Source organism: Quercus robur, chromosome 11 (genome assembly GCF_932294415.1).
Source record: "Quercus robur chromosome 11, dhQueRobu3.1, whole genome shotgun sequence".
NCBI classification, from domain to species: Eukaryota; Viridiplantae; Streptophyta; class Magnoliopsida; order Fagales; family Fagaceae; genus Quercus; species Quercus robur.
The window spans coordinates 48,524,719-48,546,039 of NC_065544.1; the positions used below are offsets into that span (position 1 = coordinate 48,524,719).

At 37.0% G+C, this 21,321-nt stretch overlaps 1 protein-coding gene across 1 annotated transcript; it reads left to right on the forward strand.

Moving 5' to 3' along the window:
* The first annotated feature begins 202 nt into the window (after positions 1-202).
* On the forward strand, positions 203-7,825 carry LOC126705146 (probable disease resistance protein RXW24L). Its single transcript, XM_050404087.1, has 6 exons — positions 203-270; positions 2,578-2,744; positions 4,324-5,932; positions 6,183-6,218; positions 6,873-6,962; positions 7,527-7,825. Exons 1-3 carry the CDS (start codon positions 203-205, stop codon positions 5,910-5,912), a joined length of 1,824 nt encoding a protein of 607 aa, XP_050260044.1. The 3' UTR covers positions 5,913-5,932; positions 6,183-6,218; positions 6,873-6,962; positions 7,527-7,825.
* Positions 7,826-21,321: the final 13,496 nt, after the last annotated feature.

Genomic DNA, 21,321 nt, shown 5'->3' on the forward strand with positions numbered 1-21,321 from the left:
AGGAGTTCATCGGTATCAATCGCTCCTTGTCAATCCTCATTTGCTGGAACGCCGGATAGTACAAGATATCGACCGAGCTACCGTTGTCGATCAACACCCGGTGCATGTTGTAGTCTCCTACGGTCCTACCCGCATGCTGACGACGAGGGCATCATCATGTGGATGGTGTAGGCGTCGTGCATCTTCTTCTGAGAACTCGATAATGGGGCCTTCTCTCCTTGCTATCTTCGGCATGGTGCCCGTCAGCTGGACACTCTGCACCATTCGGAGGTACGTTTTGCGGGCCTTTTTTGAAGACCCGGTTACAACTGTTCCTCCAATTATCATCCTTATGTCTCCTATGGGAGGTCTTGGTCGCTCGTTCTCTCGCCGAGGGTGTTGTTCTTGCGGGGGTGGATCCATTCTCTCCTTGCTAACGAACTTTTGCAGCTTTCCTTGTCGGATAAGGGCTTCAATTTGCTGCTTCAAGTCGTAGCAATCGGCTGTGTCGTGACCATGGTCACGGTGGAAGCGGCAATATTTATCCCTGGATCGTTTGTTGGAATTACTCTTCAGCTTTCCCGGAAACGTCAGGGCCCCTTCGTCTTTAATCTGCATTAGGACTTGGTCTATCGGGGCTGTTAACGGGGTGAAACTCGTGAACCTTCCGCCCATGGGTTTAGGGCGTCTCTCCTCCCTTCGTTCTCCCATCCTGCCTTTCTTCCGCCCCTGGTCCTGTCGGGGGTCTTCTTGTCTGTCTCTTTTCTTGGGCCTATCTTCTCGGGCTAATAACGCGTCTTCAGCATTCATATATTTGGTGGCCCTGTAAAGCACCTCTGACATAGTCTTTGGGTCGTTCTTGTATAGTGAGAACAAAAACTTACCCCCCTTCAGCCCATTCGTGAATGCTGCTACCAGTATCTTGTCGTCGGCTTCGTCGATCGAGAGCGCCACTTTATTGAAGCGTGATATGTATGCCCTTAATGTCTCCTCCTCTCGCTGCTTGATATTCATTAAACAAGCTGTGGACTTCTTATACCGATGTCCTCCAATGAAGTGCGTAGTAAATTGAGCGCTTAGCTCCTTGAAAGTGCTAATGGAGTTAGGTGCTAGCCGGCTGAACCAAATCCTTGCTGCGCCCTTTAGGGTTGTAGGAAAGGCCCTGCACATAATCGCGTCTGCCACTCCCTGAAGGTGCATCAGGGTCTTGAAGGTCTCTAGGTGATCTAGAGGGTCCTTGACCCCATCATAACTATCCATATTTGGCATGCGGAACTTACTTGGCAGGGGGAAGGAGTTGACGGTTGTCGTAAATGGCAAGTCAGTCCGGTTGACAAAGTCGTCAAGATCATTGGACACTCGTCCCTTGAGAGCATTCATCATCACTTCCATCTGTTCCTTCATCGCCTGCATCTCCGCGATGATGGGTGGTGGAGCCGTATCTGCCAGAGAAGGAATGCTAGTGTCCCGTCGCTCTGGTCTGCTTGGGGCTTTGCTCTCCTATGGTCCTTCGTGATTCCTCCTTTCAGCGCTGGTCCCTTTTTGATCCGCTCCTTGGTTATTGGTTGCTGCATTTTTCTGGTTCAGCTGCTCTTCTAGGTCGTGGTTTTGTTTGGTGAGACGCTCCACGGCTGTGGCGAGCATCCTGACCTGTCTCTCAAGAGTGGTCGTAGGGGCTTCTTCTTCTTCTTGAACGTCGTTAGTGGTCGCCATTGAGCGAGTGAGTACCATGTAACTCTTTTGTCTAGGAAGCGATAATGTGCTACGTTTTCCCACAGACGGCGCCAATTGATGATGCCGAAAATATCACCAATAGGTCACACAGCACTCACGACTCGAAGCGAACCTGCACAACAAAAATGATTGAAAGAAAACCTTAGAGAGCACCGGTGTGGTGCCGGCCAAATACTCTCCGAAGGTCAAGTTAGAACTATTCTCACAACTCTAGAGTGCTAGAGAGGGTAAATTATGCGTACCTTGATTTGCGAGGGTATTAGGGCTTTTATAGTAGTAGAGAGTCGGCTTTTCCTTCTTGATGTCCAAGTCTTTTCCATATGGGACTCTACTTCAAGTCTTTCTGAGCGTGGTGAGCAAGGTTTTCCTTATAGAGGAGATCTATTTTCAGTGTGCGTGTCTTCTAGAATCACCCTTGTGCTCGGATTTCCATATTAGAATTCTAGGGCGTTTCTAGGCAATGAGCGATAGAGATCTTAGATCATGGGCCCTTACTGTGCCCTTCGGCGATGGGCCTTCGAAGAGTGTTGGATCATCTTTAAACTGGCCCAACAGTTCCCATCCGTCAGGCCCATTACCATAGGCCCGCCAGGCTCATATTTTATCCTCTTCAGTTTATAACCACCCCACTGTTGCAGATAAATTTCCTTGCCGTGCTTGGATATCTCTCTCTCAACAAATCAAACCAAGAAAGGTTTGGGAAGAAATTTTGTCGTCCCTTTGCCCTTCAACGTCTGAAGAGCAATGGAAAGCTGTTCTACAGTTGTCAGATTCAAATCTCACTCTAAAACTTTGTGAAGTTCAGAGGGAAAATGAGTGTCTGGTGATTCTAGATAGAATTTAGACTTTTAAGGATTGGGATAGGCTAGTCAACGCCTTCCCATGGGAGGAACGCAAAATATTGCTCACCTCTCGTAATAAAGATTTGCCTTCAAAAGTAGATGCCAATTGTTTAGTTCATGAATTGCAGTGTCTCGATTATGAAAAGAGTTGGCAATTGTTTGAGAAGATACTAATGGCTCAGAGACAAGGTACTAGCAATTTCTAATCCTACTTCAGTCTATTGTTTTCTTTTGAAGGATTTTTTTGGGTATTAGTAAATATGGGGAAGAAGAGTAGATCATAGTCTTACATTACAAATGTAAGAATTTATTTAGTCGGAAATGATTCCTAATTTGTCTGTATAAAAACACGAACTAATTAATAAAATAAATTTTTTTGTGCTGAATAATTAGTAAAATAATTTAGAAGACATTAAAAACAACTTATATAAATTTTTTTTTAAGATATGAATTTTTATTTGTTATATAGTATATAGCTTTATAAAATGAAAAGATAAATATCAAAACACACAAACGTATTGTGCTTGCAAGAAAAAAAAACGTTGCCTCAAGAAAAAAAAGTTATATGGTGAACTAGCATTTGATGAACAAATTAAAAAAAAAAAAAATTCAATACTAGTAATAGTATATATTGAAATATTTCTCTAATCTTTTTGACCAAGACTATTTTTGTTTTTTTAGAAGAAATTTGTATCTTTATTACTAAAAGTTAGCCAAATTGGCTAGAACTACAGCACTTTCGTGTGGAGGAAAAGGCAACTTTTTTTTTTTGTTTTTTGAAAATGGAACATTCATCCATTTAAAAAATAATAGCATCTTGATACAAAGCTTCCATAAGCTAGTGGAGGTGAGTCCTGAACCTAAACATTAACACTTATAATTACTCATCATCAACTATAAAATATAATAATAATAAATTCAAAATAGCTAAGTTTTATTTTTTTATTATTATTATTTTTTTTTAAGAAACAAGAATGGACTAGAATTTAGCCCAAGGTTCTCATTCCAGTTTGCTTACCAGTATGGTATTTTTGGCGTTTCAGTCGAAAGAGAATGAACTCTAGACATAGTGTGCATTTGGCAAAAATTATTTTACTATTTAGCTTATTTTTACTACTATTCATGGGTTCTACTGCACTTTTTAATACTATTTATAACTTCCACTGTATTATTTCATCTAACTTTTACTTTTATCTATTATACTTTCAGCAAAAAGTTTTCAATTTCAGTAATATAAGCAGATCCCAAACAGACCCATAATCAACCAGAATTTGGAAAAATTAAAATTAATAAATCCGTATATTACATATGCAGGGAGCAAGGATATCCAATAACAACTACGGTTAAAAAAAAAGGGTCTATATATCATTTCTCCCAATAAAAAGTACCAATTGTTTAATAAATTTTAAAGCCATTTTACAGATTTTACAGGCTTTTGAATCTTAAAATATGGTTTGATGTTAGGACAATTATAGATTTACCATGTACTATTCATGTAAAGTTTACACAATTGCACGAAAAATGTACAATATCATACACATTTATTTAATCTACGACTATAGGTTTACCATGTACTATTCATGTAAAGTACACATTTGCACAAACAATAAACAATGTCCATATACATTTGTTTAATTTACAATGTTTTTTTTTTTTTGATATGATTTAATTTACAATGTAAGATGTATAAGAACAATAAATGTAATATATATATATCCTTAATGTTATTGTTGTAGTGATTTTTTTCATTGTTTTTGTCTTTGCACAGACTTTATAATCAGTAATGAGATGAAGAATTTAGGGAAGGAAATGGTTAAAGATTGTGGGGGTATTCCTTGGGCCATCTTCTTACTTCAATGCAATTTAGCACCAATGACATCGGAGCAGTGGCGGGATCAGGTTGGGCATGTTTGTATAAAAGAAGACTTACAAGTGATCGAAAGGTTAGCTTTAAGTTATTATGATTTGTCTCCTTGTTTGAAACAATGCTTTCTACACCTGGGCCATTTTCCAAAGGGTTTTGAGATACCAGCAAAGGAATTAATTCGAATGTGGATGGCAGAAGGTTTTATACCAGAAATTCAGCATGAAAGAAATACAATGGAGACGGAGGGAGAAAAATTTTTAGAGGAACTAGATCGAAGGTGCATGGTCCAAATTGGGAAAAGGGACTCATTTGGAAGGATCAAAACATGTCGAATCCATGATTTTATGCTATTCTTTTGTGTCTCAAAGGCCCAAGAGGAAAATTTTCTTCAAATCATAAATATTCCTTCTTTGAAAGAAAGGAGAGAGAATGATGATAAAGTTCGAAGAATTGCCATCAACGAGGAACAACATAATTCTGATCCACCGCTTCGCTTGACGATATCCAAAGATTATCCTCACCTCAGGTCTCTTTTATACTTTTGCCCTGATAATTTGAATAGTTCTTATTTGGTGAAATCTATGTTCAAGAACTTTAAATCACTTAGAGTCTTAAATCTCAAGAACTTTGGCTTTTATAAGGGAGAATTACCTAAAGACATCGGATGTCTTATCCACTTGAGATTCTTATCTCTGAAAAACAGCAACATAGATAACGTGCCATCATCCGTAGGCAATTTGAGGTGCTTGCAGACATTAGATTTGCGGTCCTGCACAAACGGTTTTAGAGTGCCAAATGTGTTCAAGAAGATGGAAAAATTGAGGCATTTGTATCTGCCCATAAATTATAGGGTAAGTGAGAAGTTGGAGTTGGCTAATCTTCCTAATTTGCAGACGCTAGTGAATGTTGATCTCAACAAATGTAATCTGCCACCAACATTTCCTTCTCTTCGGGTTCTTGTCATTGGCACTGATCCTTGCAATGAAGAGACAACAGATATAGTATCAATGGTATCAAGTTGTCCTCATTTATATAGGTTGAATTTGAAGTCGAAGATACGGCAGTTGCCAGAAGATGAGGAAATCTGTCAACATATTGCCAAGTTAACCTTAAAGTTCACTTTTCTTCAGGAAGACCCAATGCCAATATTAGGGAAGTTGCGCAAATTAAAAATCCTCCGCCTCCTTCTCAATTCCTTTGAAGGGAATCGAATGACTTGCAATAAAAATGGATTTCCTCACCTTCGTTCTCTTGTCCTAAGTGATTTAACATACCTGTCGGAGTGGGTGGTGGAGGAAGAAGCCATGAAAATACTCTGTCATTTGGAAATTGCTTGTCAGGCACTAAGGATGATTCCAGATGGATTGAGGTTTGTTACTACCCTCCAGGAATTGGATATCAGCACCATGCCAGAGTCATTCAAACACAGATATAGTAGAGAAGGAACAGAATTTGACAAAGTAGCACGTGTGCGTTCCTGCAAACTTTAAGAAGAATGATATCTCGTTAGGTAATGAGTTATTTCAGTGAATTCCTCTACTTTCGTAGAAAAAACAAAAGAATAAGTGAAAATTTCTTATACTTAAATTTTTCAAAAGTTTGGGCACAACTCATGTCGCTTATATAGCTCAAATCTCTCTCAGTATCTTTAATTTTTTTTTTTTTTTTTTTTTTTTTATAACTCATTATCTTTAACTAACCCAATAGTTTTCGTAATAATCTTTAGAAAATATATGTTCCTAATGTATTTTTTTTAATAGAAATGCAGGTTTCCCTCCCCTAATTACGCGTGTTTGGTAAGTTTTGAATCCAAAACTATGTGTTCTTCATTTGGCTAACATATCCTTTTTATTTATTTCTATTTTTATGCACATCAGAATGAAATTTATTTAATTGATTTGCAAGTTTCAGTACGAGCTTAATTGTAATATATTAACCATTTACTTTTTTCATTAATATCTAACGTGAGACTTCACCTTTTAACTAACTTCATCACTCACATGTGAATTTTCTAAAAAATATTCATGAAAAGTGTGACAAGTTATACAACACAAGAGATACATTCTCTTAAGGATTTTGAAACAATTACCTTTTTGCTTTTTAGGAACAAACACTCACAAGGAGTACACACAATTGTGGTTTACTATTAATCACTTCAATGAATTATTCCATGAGTTTTTCTTAAGAGTTTCTTCATTTATTTCTTCCCCTATTTAGGGTCTTTCTACTTCTTCTTCTTTTTTTTCGTTTTCTTTTGTTTTTGAAAGATAATTAAATTGGTTCAATTATCCGTCATAAAAATATTGGTCGATAGCGTAAATATAGATGTAAATGTTATCTTGATGAGTTCATGTCTTTATTATATTTCATTTGATGTCGTTCTGGGCTATTATTTTAGTTGGTTGTCACTTGTCTCCCTTTTCATTCTCCTTAATTTGGTTTTTTGGCAGGTGAAGTCATCCACGGTGCAAAAGTTTCTACCCTTCTTCAACCCATATAAAAATGAACAAAATAATGCCATTGCTTTGTAACTCGTACAGGTTGGTGTCAGTTATAAAATTTGTAGGACTTTTTTTTTTTGGTTGAGACAATAAAATTTGTAGGACTTGATTGCACAGACACGGTAACATATTCTTAGCTGCCTATTTGTAGTGGTGGTGTAATGCAAAATTTATAGTTTAGAAAACAAATAATTGAAGTTAGTTTTCAAATGTAAATTTGTATAAATGAATAAGTATAATTTTTTATATTTGTGTTCTAGTATAAAAGAATAACTGTTGATTTAATATCTTTCAAACTCATTTTTTTAGCTAAGAATTTTGTAACTGAATTGGCACATCCTCATATAAAAAGTCCTTGGGGTTTTAAAGAAAAAAGGTTTGAGCTACGAAATTAGTAGCATATTGAAATCATCTACTGAAAAGGTCTTTGTTTCAAGAGTTGCACTAATGTAACCTTGATTTGAACACAAAATGTCCTCCAATTTTATTGGAAAATAGATCGAAAGGCTTTTTCAATAGAATTATGATAAATATCCAGTTTTTGCTTGTTAGAAACCCTTATATTCCAGTTCTCCACACTCTTTGAATGTTCTATTTTTGTAGGGTTGCAGATAAAAGTTCTTCTGGAATGTAGAGTTCAAATTTGACAGAACTCCGCTGATAAGGATTCTTGAAGTTTCAAGAGGCGTTGAAGCTTATCTCCAATGGAACACTTGGAATATGAATAAGGTTTCTTAATTTGAATGTTTTTAAATTTTAAAGATTGGGATGTAGAAGTTCTTCAAGACTGTAAGGGTTGAATTCAATTAAGTTTTGACATTTGGAAATTCTTGGAAGCTTGTAGATTGATTCCTAGATTGGTGAGTGTTTATAAATGCCTTAAATTCCTATTATGATTTGAATATCTATTTGGTTTTTCTTGTCTAAGGAGGAAAATGAACATGATTACTTTTGAGGTTCCTTTGTGGAAAAAAGTCTATTCCTTGATATTTGAAAGGAAATTCTATTTCTTGTAAGAAAATAATTAATATACCTTGTGAATTAAGTAATTCATTCCTCATTTCTATTAAAGAATAGGAATTGAACTCTTAAAGATAGATAGTGCTATAAAGTATTTGATAGTTTTGGTCAAAAGGTTTTCCCATATGGAAAGAGGAGAAGAATTATAGGATCAAGCATGAAACTAAATGAGAAAAAAAATATTGCGTGGGAGGTGTGTTGAAATAATTGTCTAGCTTTGATTTGCATGCCAAAATACTAATATGAGCCCTAACATTTTTGACCTAATTTAACCAACCCTAAATGGGATTTAGTCAAAGTTTGATCATAAGTCCAATCATATGATATCAATGAATTTGTGCTCATTTTGAAGATCATGAATTTCCCCTTAAAATTACAATTCTTGGGCCTAGATTGGGGTTGAAACAGATAAGATATTGCAAAAAATCAAATTTATGATTAAAAACATCGTCCATTTTTGTGACATGTGATTATAGTTTAATTTTGATTAAATTATAATCAAATGGCCACCAATTGATTCGAGTGGGAAGTCATTGGAAAGGTCTCATGATAAACTTTGATTTAACATGCTTGGATGGCAAAAATACCCCACTTGAATAAAAATAATATACCGGGAAAAAAAAAATTAAGTGAGAATTTTATACAGAAAACATGGGTTTTCCACAATTTGTTGAGTCCTCCAACGTGCTGAATGGGGTTTTCCATATCTTACTTAACAAAAACAGAGGTCAGCAAGTGTAGACACTCAATTTTACAACTCCCATTTTATCTCCTGTATTACACTGCATATCATCACCATATCATGTCTCAAGGGAAAAATTGTAATTTTCTTTGTATGATCTCCAAATGCAATTCATGAAATGAATTTTAAGGTCATAATGATTAAAAATTTTAAAACAATAATTCATAAGCCTTAATTGGACAACCGGATTAAAACACATCAAGAAAACAAGTTTTAATGGTAAGGTACACTTGCATGTAGAAAAGCATCCCAATCTGGAGCTCAAATTTGAGATCATTGCCTAAACAAATGCCTGGCCCTACATCTTTGAAGACGCTGAACATTGTGAATTGTCCCATCTCAGTGGAAAGTTAATAGGGTGAGGATTGGCTTGTTCACATCCAAAACTTGGAAGGAGATCAATGCTCCAACAAAACAAGAATATTCAGGTATTGAAATTAATTATGCAAAGCAAAATTCTTCTTCTTCATCCTCTTTAATTGTGTTGCCAATTATTATTCCTGGTTATTGAACAATTATGCAGAACAAATTGAAAGGAAGAAGGAATATGATCTTAAAACTCAGCTCTTTAACAAAATTTTTGGGTGTTGTAGTTGTTCAACGAATCAAAAATTCTACTATCCACAAAAAAAAAAAAAAAAAAAAAGTCAAAAACTCAGTGAGTCAGTGGTAATTAATTATCTAAAAGTGGTTTCTTGTTTTCTTTTTGTCTGCTAATAGAATTTTTATTCCTCATGTGCTTTCTTCACATATTAGAAGAAAGAATACGGGAATTCTTTCCTCTATTTCTTTTTGTATCTCAAACCAAGTTGATGTGGTGATGTATTTTTGGTGTTTTACTTCTCATCTTGTAAGACGACTTAGACAAGGATCCCACTCATCTAACAAGTTGAGAAGGCTACCAACTTCTTACTTACAAATCCTTCTCTAGAAAAGCTTTCTTGCTTGGAGTGCTCAATAGTGTTGGTACATGCAAGTAAAATTTCTAAACCATTTTTTTAATTATGCCATATATATTTTTTTATATTCAAACACGCTTTAGTTGCTAGTTCTTCACACATTCTTAGTTGCTAGCATGTTAGATCTGTGTTGTTCTTAGTCTTTTGCATAGTTAGGGTTTTTTAATTCAATTAACATGTTCACGTTCTCTTATATTAGGATTTATGTAATAGATGCATTGATTTGACACATGAGTAAAGTTTATGAAGTAAATTGCCTAAAATAAAAGTACATGGGATGTAATGGCCAGTATCCTATAGTTTAGAGAGTTTCTTGGCATTTTAATATCCTTTTTTTTTTTGTAAAAAAAATTCCCTTAATTCACTTTTTTTTTTCTTTTCACTGCTTTGTTCTTCTTTTTGCAAGTAGATTTCTCTCTCTCCCTCTCTCTCTCTTTCTCTCATCCTGATGTTGTAAACCTACATGGACAATAGCCAAACAGAGCATTAAAATACAAAACCAAAAAAAAAAAAAAAGCAAAAAAAGCAAAAAAAAATTCCACTGAGGGGAGAAATACAAGAATACTAATCCAACTAAGAAAAAGAAATCAAGAAGTTTACAAATTGACTATGGAAAATATCGGATCCACAAAACCTAGATACATTACGTAATGACCATAACAAGTTAAACGAACTGGTTTCTCAATAGCTTACAGTTTCCCATTTTTCTAATAAAAATTAGAGCAAATAAATCACATATATTTCATTACTAATAACTTTAACATGTATTAGTTGATAAAACCAAAGCAAGAACAACTTTCCCACACTTCCTCAGATCCAAACATAGTCAAACGAAACTAAATAAATAAAGAAAAAAAAAAAGGAAATTACACTTTACTACTTTAAACTATATTACTAATTACTCTTTGTACCATAAAATTTTCGAATGCACTGCTTTTGCATCTCGATGTCAAGTTTACTATTAACTTGGATAGAAAAATATGGAATCACGTAAAAAAAACCTAATTGTCCTTCCTCTCAATTTCTTAAAAAAAATAATAAAATATACTTTACCAACTTAAACTATACTCCTGATTACACTTTATCCTCTAAATTTTGGATTTTCATCCAAATTAACAACAAACTTGATGTCGAGGTTCAAAGTGTAACAAATGTCATTATTTAGTGTGCAAAATGTGCATTAGAAAAGTTTAGGAGTGCAAAATGTAATTTAAGATATAACAATTTCCCAAAGAATAAAGCAAAATGAAAAATCTTTGTCTGAGCTTAGATGATCTTCATCTTGCCCACATCAAAGCGAGCCTTGCTCTTCTTATTCACCAGTTGGTTGACAACAAATCTATTCATCATCATTGGGCCTCGCCCATTGAAGTTTCAGTGCCACTGTTGTAGGTCTTTGATGAGTCCACCATGGGAGATCCGAAAGCTTATCAAAAGACAATGGGAGTCAATCTAGTTTGGAGAGAGAGAGAGAGAGAGAGAGAGAGAGAGAACTATAGAATTAAGTGAGGTCGAAACCCTTGGTTATTTCAAATAGCTTAAATAGTCGATCTAGGTTTACAGTGAATGAGAAAGAGATCTACAAAGGAAGAAGAACAGAGGAGAGAGAAAAGATAAAAAGCAATGGAATGGGAGAAAATTAGGGGTGGCAAAATCAACCCAAACCCATTTTCCCACCCAAACCTACCCACTTAAATGAAACCCAAATTCGCCGAATTATTAATTGGGTTAAATGTGTATTAACCCAATTAAACCCAATTAACATTAATGTTTATTGGATTTTAAATGGGCACGCAATTAAATCCAATTATGATCCAAGTATCATTTCTAAAAATCACCCAACTCTAAAATACCCCAAACCACTAAAAATTACCAAAATACCCCCCAAAACCTGAAAATTACCAAAATACCCCTAAGATCATTCATAGTAAGGAAGTTATAAAATATAGCTTTTAGCAACTTAAAAAGCAACTTTATCTTTTTAACAACACACACCCAATAACAAAGACTCTATTTTGACAGTCATCTCATTAAAATAATATAAACAATTTAAAATAAATTAAAACTTCTCCCCACAAAATTTTACAGCAACCAGCCACCATAACCCTGTCACCACCACCACCACCACCACCACCATGGTAGCCACAATCCACAGCAAAACAAAAACCCAAAACAAGTCCACCGCTAAAACCACAATGACAACCACCGTTATCAATAACTCACCACAAAAAAACATAGCAAAACCTAGCAAAAAAACCCAAACCACTAAGACCCACGTAGACAAAACCTAGCAACCCATTGCCGCCAAGAAGCACTATTGAAACAAAATCCACCATTAAAACCAGCACCACCAATACAAACACAACCAAAACCCACTAGCACCGAGCCACAATCAAACCCACAATCGAGCCATAGTCAAGCCATTAGAGCACAACTAACTTAAACCTATGAATCCGAGCACGGCAACACCTCACAAATCACAAAATCGGCAACCCAAACCCACGAATCCGATCTCCACGCCATGTCCAATGACCCCTCTATATATTCGTATACTCCCAATATGGGAAATAAAACTCTAAGATCTCGAAACATTAACTTCATATCTTCCCTACAAGGAAAGGTCTTACGTTCATGGGATCTTGGTCAACTTTACATCACTATATAAGCACCAAGTCTCTTCTTCTCCAAGGTATGTGAAATTTCCTAACTCTTACAATTTCGAGTTATTGGAGATTCTTCTATTACTGACTTAACTTTCGAAGGGTCTTTGGCCAGCACCCCACTAGTGCTCTTTGTAGGTTCTTCATTCTCTTTTGTTCTTCAAGCACTTCAATTGCTGAGCGTGTAGATGATCAACTCACTGACTATTTTGTGCATCATCATTATTAGCGCTCAAATTTATTTGTTTCAACTATGATTGAAACAAAGTTCAACAAATTAAAAACAAAAGCAAATTTAATAACACACAATCTAGAATACGAAGTAAAAAAATTGTGTCCTAAAATTATGGAAATAATTAAATATCATCACTTCAGTCAAGCAATAGATTCATATTTTTTTTAGAGAGTTTCAACCTATGGAGTCCACTCCTAATGATAGTTCTTTATCATCAAACCAAAACACCAATCGGATTTTGGTGTAGGCGGGAATTGGGATCTATGCGGGAATTGGGATCTATATCTTTTATTCAACTATCAGAGACTTAATTATCTTAATTTTTATCATTTTCATTTCATTTTTCCTTTCTAATGAGATGTAATATATTTGAAATTATTTCTCCAAATGTTATTGTAAGGACTCAATTTGTAACGATCCCAAACTGGTATTGGGTTCGTACGTTAAGGGCCCAAACAATATAATTTGTAAAGCGTGGGCTGAAAGGCTAGGCCTTGGTCACCGGACAGTGGATGGTCATGGTACTCATATAGAGGTGAACCATGTTTGTTCAAGAAGTCTTTCTCCTCGGCATGGCCTGGGAGGCTCTAGTTCTTAGCCTTTTCTCCCAGCCCTTTTTCTGGATTGCTTACTTCTCTTTTTATATTAGCCTTTACCCTTCCTCCAACATCCACGTGTAGGTTCAGTTTTCCAGAGCTGAAACTTGTCCCATCAGCCCATACCCAAAGTGGTTGGGGGTGGTTGTAAAAACTGAAAAACATTGCTCTGTCTGGCGCAGAGTATTTAATTGCAGTAATGGCAGCCTTTCCTTTGTCCTTTGTTGCCATATTGTCCAAGGGTCCTTTCTCCATCAATGTGGAGGTATTCAACTTTTCCTTAAATTGTTTCAATATCGTACTTGCCCTTTCTTTCAGGAGCGCGTTGGGATGCCGAGAACAGAATCATCCTCGGCTATATCTCTAGGCCAGTTGGACTATCACTGTATGTCTTCGGCTATATCCTTCCTCGGCTCGGGCCTTGGGCCCTAAAGCAAAGTGGGTCGGGGTTATAAGTTCTCTGGCCCCACAATAGCCCCTCAAAATCTTGCTGTCCGGCCCCTCGGACGGAGAGGAGGGTTTTGGTGACGTTGGGCCTATGTCACTGCTTGCCAAGCTTTGTCCTTCATTAATGTCGGTGTCTCTTCATTTGCCTGGGAAATGCTCCTGGTTATGAGACATTCCTTGAGTTTTACTCACGTCGTGCTTTTGCCGCTTCAGTACATGAGGCGCGTCTTTAATAAGTTCCCTTTACGAGGCAACGCTAATCCAACGGTTGTAGACGGCGTTGGGAGTTGAGTGGGAATTATCTTGTTTGTAGCTTTTCTTGGAAATCTGTACAGATTAAATGCCACCAGACTTGCCTTCCATATAAGAAGCAAGGTAGGAGGTCATTTCCTTTACGTACAGACCCCTCAATCTTTTCAAATTCCTAAACCACCTGCTGTGCTCAAAGTCCTCACTGCCAGTGGGATTAAGCCTTAGGGAGTGATATGGTTAGGGCGAAAATGGGGGTGAAGGGACCACACCCTCTCCAGAAGTACTGGGTCTCTCCGAGACTCAAGATGGCCCGGTCAGGGTAAGGGAGATAGAGACTTAAAACATTTCTCCCCCTTGACAAGGCGGGAAAGAAGCCTCTTCTTCCCTTAGCTAAAATCTGAAGCAGGTGCTGGTCACATCAGATTTTTAGTGCGATAGCACTGGAGTTGCTCATCGTCAGTACCATCCGCTCTCTCTCGAGCACTGCTAACATGGCACTGGCCTGATGGGAGTCAGAGCTGGCACGAGGACTAGGCATCCTCGCTTCCTCCTCTCCTCCTTCTCTAGTGCCTCCTTTTGCCTCCGCTTCTTCTTCTCTTCCATCACTAGGGGCATCCTGGTGCTTCTTCTTCTTCTTCTGCCTCTTCTCCCCTTCCATCAATGGGGCCATCCTGACAAGCTTGGTCGCTACTAGAGCAGAATTTTGAAGGATTTATCACTCCCTTGTATCTTTTTCCTTTTTGCCTTTCTTTTTGCTTCTGTAGTTAGCTTATGGTATAAGCTTGCTTAAACCCCTCATTGTACGCTGTACTATTTCTTTATCTTAATAAAAGATGACTTTATTTTATTCTACGTATTCTTTCTTTTCTGCAATAGTTATATTGTGAAGGGATGTTTTTTTTTTTTTTTTGAACGATACTTAGGGCCGAAACCCTTGTTAACAAAAAGCTATTATTTTGAATTCATTAAGACTAACAGGCACAATAATGCTAACCTAAAAAATGTTATACATACAAGACTAATCGAGATAACAGTTGAATGCTCTGTATTGCGTATGAGGTGATCATCTGAGGATGGGTAACCCAAAATGAACTATCCGAGAAGGTCGCCGAGCGCTAGGGTGCTTTGCCACGTTCCTGACAACATTCATAGCCTTAACCATTTTTGGCATCCGGTCTGAGGACAGAGGTATAATTGTACCGGGCCTAAATACTCGTTTACATTAGTTTCCCTAGAGTTGGGGATCCGAGGACAGGACGGGATTTCCATTCTGTCTAAGACTTAATCCATTTTCTAATGGCTAATCTCCCCATAGGTTTGAGTCCAAGGACCATGCAATACCTTGGTTCTGTCCAAAACTTAGAATTTTCTTTAGGTAGTTGGTTTCCCCATAGGTTTGAGTCCGAGGACCATGCAATACCTTGATTTTGTTCAAAACTTATAATTTTCTTTAAGTCGTTGGTTTCCCCAAAGGTTTGAGTCCGAGGACCATGCAATACCTTGGTTCTGTCCAAAACTTAGAGTTTTCTTTAAGTAGTTGGTTTCCCCATAGGTTTGAGTCCGAGAACCATGCAATACCTTGGTTCTGTCCAAAACTTAGAATTTTCTTTACGTAGTTGGTTTCTCTATAGGTTTGAGTCCGAGGACTATGCAATACCTTGGTTCTGTTCAAAACTTATAATTTTCTTTAAGTCGTTGGTTTCCCCATAGGTTTGAGTCCGAGGACCATGCAATACCTTGATTCTGTCCAAAACTTAGAGTTTTCTTTAAGTAGTTGGTTTCCCCATAGGTTTGAGTCCGAGGACCATGCAATACCTTGGTTCTGTCCAAAACTTAGATTTTCTTTAAGTAGTTGGTTTCCTCTTTGAGTCCGAGGACCATGCAATACCTTGGTTCTGTCCAAAACTTAGAATTTTTTTTAAGTAGTTGGTTTCCCCATAAATTTGAGTCTGATGACCATGCAATACCTTGGTTCTGTCCAAAACTCATAATATTCTTTAAGTAGTTGGTTTCCCCATAGGTTTGAGTCCGAGGACCATGCAATACCTTGGTTCTGTCAAAAACTTTGAATTGTCTTTAAGTAGTTGGTTTTCTTTACCTTGGTTCTGTCAAAAACTTAGATTTTCTTTAAGTAGTTGGTTTCTCCATAGGTTTGAGTCCGAGGACCATGCAATACCTTGGTTCTGTCCAAAACTTAGATTTTCTTTAAGTTTCGAGGATTAGCCCCTCAGCCAAGGTGTGGGGTGTTGACTTGATGTTGGAGGCCCCTAAAACTGCCCGTGCCACTGGTGCTTCGAAGCGTAGTCCCTAGTGGAACTTTATATGAGGGCAACAACAGCGGTCTGCTGGAGATGACGGAGGGGCTTTCTCAGTCCCTTGTCTGACAGGAGCTCGATCCTACCACCGCCTGTGCTAACGCACGAGCCTTTCCCACAGACGGCGGCAATTGTAAGGACTCAATTTGTAACAATCTCAAACTGATATTGAGTTCGTATGTTAAGGGCCCAAACAATATAATTTGTAGAGCGTGGGCTGAAAGGCTAGGCCTTGGTCACCGGATAGTGGATGGTCATGGTACTCATACAGAGATGAACCATGTTTGCTCAAGAAGTCTTTCTCCTCGGCATGGCCTGGGAGACTCTGGTTCTTGGCCTTTTCTCCCAGCCCTTTTTCTGGATTGCTTACTTCTCTTTTTATATTAGCCTTTACCCTTCATTCAACGTCCATGTGTAACTTCAGCTTTCCAAGGCTAATACTTATCCCATCAGCCCATACCCAAAGTGGTTGGGGGTGGTTGTAAAAGCTGAAAAGTATTGCTCTGTCTGGCGCAGAGTATTTAATTGCAGTAATGGCAGCCTTTCCTTTGTCCTTTGTCGCAATATTGTCCAGGGGTCCTTTCTCCATCAATGTGGAGGTGTTTAGCTTTTCCTTAAACTGTTCATATACCGTACTTGCCCTTTCTTTCAGGAGCGCATTGGGATGCCGAGGACAGAATCATCCTTGGCTATATCTCTAGACCAGTTGGACTTTCACTGTATATTCTCGGCTATATCCTTCCTCGGCTGGGGCCTTGGGCCCTAAAGCAAAGTGGGCCGAGGTCACAAGTTCTTTGGCCCCACAGTTATCAATCTATATAATTAATAAAATGATTCATTGTTTGGGTTTCAACATTTGGCGTACTAAAATACATTCACACAAATTCTTAAACTCTCTAAAATACATCTATCTTTTAGTTAAATAATTTTAAATTAAAAAAAAAACTGGTCAAAAGAGTAATTTACTGTTCCTAAATTTTAGGCTTTTTCCCTTTATCTTCCCCGTTCAGTCTAAAACTTAGTACACTACCTCCATCTCATTAAATTAAAAAACACAAAACCAAACAAACAAATAAATAAAAAATTAATATTATTACACACTCAAAACACGTGCAATGAGTCTAGTAACTTATAATAAGTATTATAAGAGCATTAGTATTTGTGCGCTCTAAAATGCCAAATTACTATTTTTAGCATTACAAACAACAAAATACATGCTACATCAGTGGTGCCATAGGTAAAAATTTTACCAACCTTGCTAAAGTAAATTGCCATCTTTAATAGTCTACTATAGCAATAAAGGAAAAAAAATATTTGTTTATTTTTCTCTCTCTTTTCAAAAAATATATCTTCTCTCTCTCTCTCTCTCTCTCTCTCTCTCTCTCTCTCTCCGGTCTTCTCTCTTCTTTTTTTCCTTCTCTTATCATCAGGCCAATACACTAATAGGTTTTTGGTGTAGACGAGAATTGAAATCTATATCCCTTATTCAACTATCAGGGACTTAATTATCTTAATTTTAACAATTTGCATTTCATTTTTCCTTCCTAAGGAGATGTAATATATTTGAAATCATTTCTCCAAATGTTATCTATCTATACTGCTAAGTTATGGTTTTTCACATAATATTTATGTTGACTTTATTCCATGACAAAAAATGTTGTAATTGCATTAATTTATTTCCTTGTATTTTTTTTTGGGATTTAATTGTAATGAGTTTAGTCTTAAGTGGTAAAAATTTGATCACGACAGTTGAAGGTAATACGAGGACCACATGCCGGAAGCTGAAGAGTCATTGTGTTTCGCAACTCATCTCGTAAGTTGGCCATGTCATGAGATTACCCGCGAGATACACTGGTAGTTAGAACTTTAAGTGTGACTCTTATACTTTTTACCCATACTATATATACCCTCATTACTCACAAAATTATAAGGAGACTATTAAGAAGAAAACCCTAAAGAGGTTTCTACAACACCCGCAATTTTAGAAAGAGTTACTCATCCTCAAAGAGAGAAATCCTTGTAGTCTCTTCTCCTCCCCTCTCCCATTGTTATACCTTAAGATGATATTTGTACCTTGTTGAAGGCTAAAATTTCACAAGAAAACTCATTCCATGAAAAGTAAAGAAGGCCCAATTCAAGCAGCAAGAAGAATCAACATTAAGGCCCAATTTATGTTCAGATTTCCAGCAAAAAGGTCATCAAAAAGTCCAGCAAAATCCAGTGAAAGAACTGGGCCGGGATACCCAGAGGCTACTAGAGGCCCGGGATCCTTAGGTAATGCAGCACAGTTATTGTGGGATTGAGACAGCTCAAGAGAGGTACCACGAAATACAAGAAATGAAGAACAGAGATGTCCTTCTCAAGTACCCAGTGGTGCAGCAAAGAATCAGAAAGTATAAAGCAAACATTCATGAACAAAGGAACTGTACCACAAGGAACCAAGAATGAGAAAATCATACGTAGAAGCAACTGGAAGAGAACTTTCAACCCAGCAGTAAAAGATTCCAACTATTTGGGAATAATGACAGCAAGGAAATACAACCGCAGCTGAGTCTGAAAAGTGAGAAATCTTGAAGGAAGAGAGATTGAAGGCTAGTTGCCCAAGGACGTCTCGGAATGGAAAGTCAGCAAGTGACTTTTAGAGAAACAGTATTAAAAGATGAAAACCATGAGAAAAAAGGGAAGAGACCAGCCCCTAAGAAATGACACAGCACGAGCTCTGAGGGGCAAAAGAGAGAAATCACTAGTACCTCAGAGCCCTAGAAAACACGCTATAAAAAGAAGAGAAAACCCATGTTGAAAGGGGGGAGGATTTTCAGTAGGAAGAATATCATAACAGAGCCATGAGAACTCTGTAAAATTTAAGAAAAACAGAGGAACGTCTCCCGGTATCCCAGAAACAGCCACTATAGCACATATTTGTCTCCCGGTATCCCAGAAACAGCCACTATAGCACATATTTAGATTCAAAATGATTCAAACTTTGCAAGTCTTAGAGGCTTGAATAGCCATCAAAGTCTGTAATTTTTGAGCTTATTTGAACCTTGTATCACGTCTTAGTGAGCACATTTGTAATCTACAATTAAGAAAAATAATGAAATATCTCATATTGATTTGAGAATTTCTAACAATTACTTTGCATATTTCTTTATTATATTATCTTCCTTTACTGCTTCTTGCTGCTCAATACATATATTCTTGCTTGTAAAACTGAGTCTTTTGCCCAAGTAAAGCCACTCAGACTTGAGTTCCAAATCCCACAAGTCTTGTGCAAAAGCACTAAGTCTGTGAGAATTGGGGCCAGGATCCTCGTGGCTGAATCATTCTCATAAAATTCATTTACATATATGTATATATATATATATATATATATCCTAATCTAAGAAACTAACAATTATTTGAAGATATGTGCCTTGTATAGTTGTTCTTGTGTAGGACCTATAGAGGTAAAAGGAAAGGACAAAACTTCATTGCATAACAAGCATGGAGAAAGATTGTATAGTGCAGAGAACCAGAGATTCTGGGTTCTTACAGGCCTAATACGCCTCGGGATCCCACGATAGTACGTCCCGGGATCCCACGACAGTACGCCCGGGGTACCAAGTGAGGGAATTCTTTAAAATGTTTATACGATAAAAGATAAACCTTAAATATTCTATTTCAATCTCTTTCTCATTGTGAATATTATGAACATCTATTTTACTTATTTTGTAAGAGTAAAGGGTCATTTTATGATACTAAATCACTTATAATGGTATTTTATTGCTTAGGAGGAATCGCATTTTTGCCTTGAGGAGATTTATGTGACTTGCGCACAACTTGGTTCGTAATCAGCCCCTATTTAGCTGCGGTGAACCAAGCCCAGTCCACCAAAATACAACTATTTGGCCCAGGATCCTTGGGCCTATGTGCTAAGGAAAAAAGCACTCTCACATTTTGGCGACTCCGCTGGGGACTGGGAAAAAGGAGAGGGAAAAAGTAGTCCCTTTGCAAGCATGGCTCCAAAGCTAGGAAACACCTAGAGGAAGGAAAGTTCCTCTTAGTGCATTCAACATCAAGATCCCAAAAGTGTGAGTTCCTCCAACGAACGTTCTACCGAGAGACTCTATATGGAATTTTGGGGAATTTCCCAACACAAGATAAGTTTTATGCATCATTATTTTCTCCATTTTATATTTTGAACATAATGGACTGAAATCTATGTTTTTCAAATGGATAGCTTTCATTATGTTGCATGAAAGCAAAAGCATTGTATTGTTTAGTAATAGAAGTAGACACTTGTTCTACATAATATAGAATCATAGATAAATTTGGTTGTCATGCTCATCCTCCAACTAAATGGACCTCATTTTAAAAATATTCATAAAAGATACTGCAATATTGTTTTATTTCAACTTATTGGTGGTTGAGACCATGTTGCTAAATGGTTTTGACATTAATCAAAAGTTCACAATGTTTTGAACATGGCATGGGATTGGCTGCAAATGACTCCACACCCTGAGCAATAGAAAGGGTAGGAAGGAGTGATGAGAAGAAAGCTGGTCAGTTTGATTAGTATTTATGCAAATAGTTTAGTCCAAAACTTGAAGATGCTTGTTAAATGAGGTATTGGTGGTGTGAAACTACTTTGTACCATTGGTCTCCAAAGGCAACTCACTGGTTTCATGAAAAACTTAACTAATACTAAAAGTGTTTTGAGAGTACAGCCAACCTATAGAGTACAACCAAAAGGTTGAAAAATAAATATTAAACTCAGCTAGAAGAAGCAAAACCTTTTTTCTCATGAGGATTCTACTCTTTACAAAAAGGGGGTAAGAGGGGTCATGTAATAATATTTTTAACAATCAAAACATTGTCTCATTAAAAAAAAAAATGGAGAAGTGTGCCAAAAAAAAAATAGAGATTGATGAAATGAAGATTGTATGAGCTACATAATAGAGAAATGGCCCCACATTTGGGGGCTAATGTATTCTTTCTTTTAAAAAGAAAATTTCATGATATTGTTTCATTTGTTTAAAAAGAAAAAGAAGAAAGAGAAGTAAGTGAATCAAAGAGATTTGATGGAATGTAAATTACATAGCAAAGCAATTTCCTCACGTTGTGGGGCTAAATAATTTTGCAGCAACTTGATAATAATATCATATGGCGCAGGTTAACAAAATGGACAAGTTC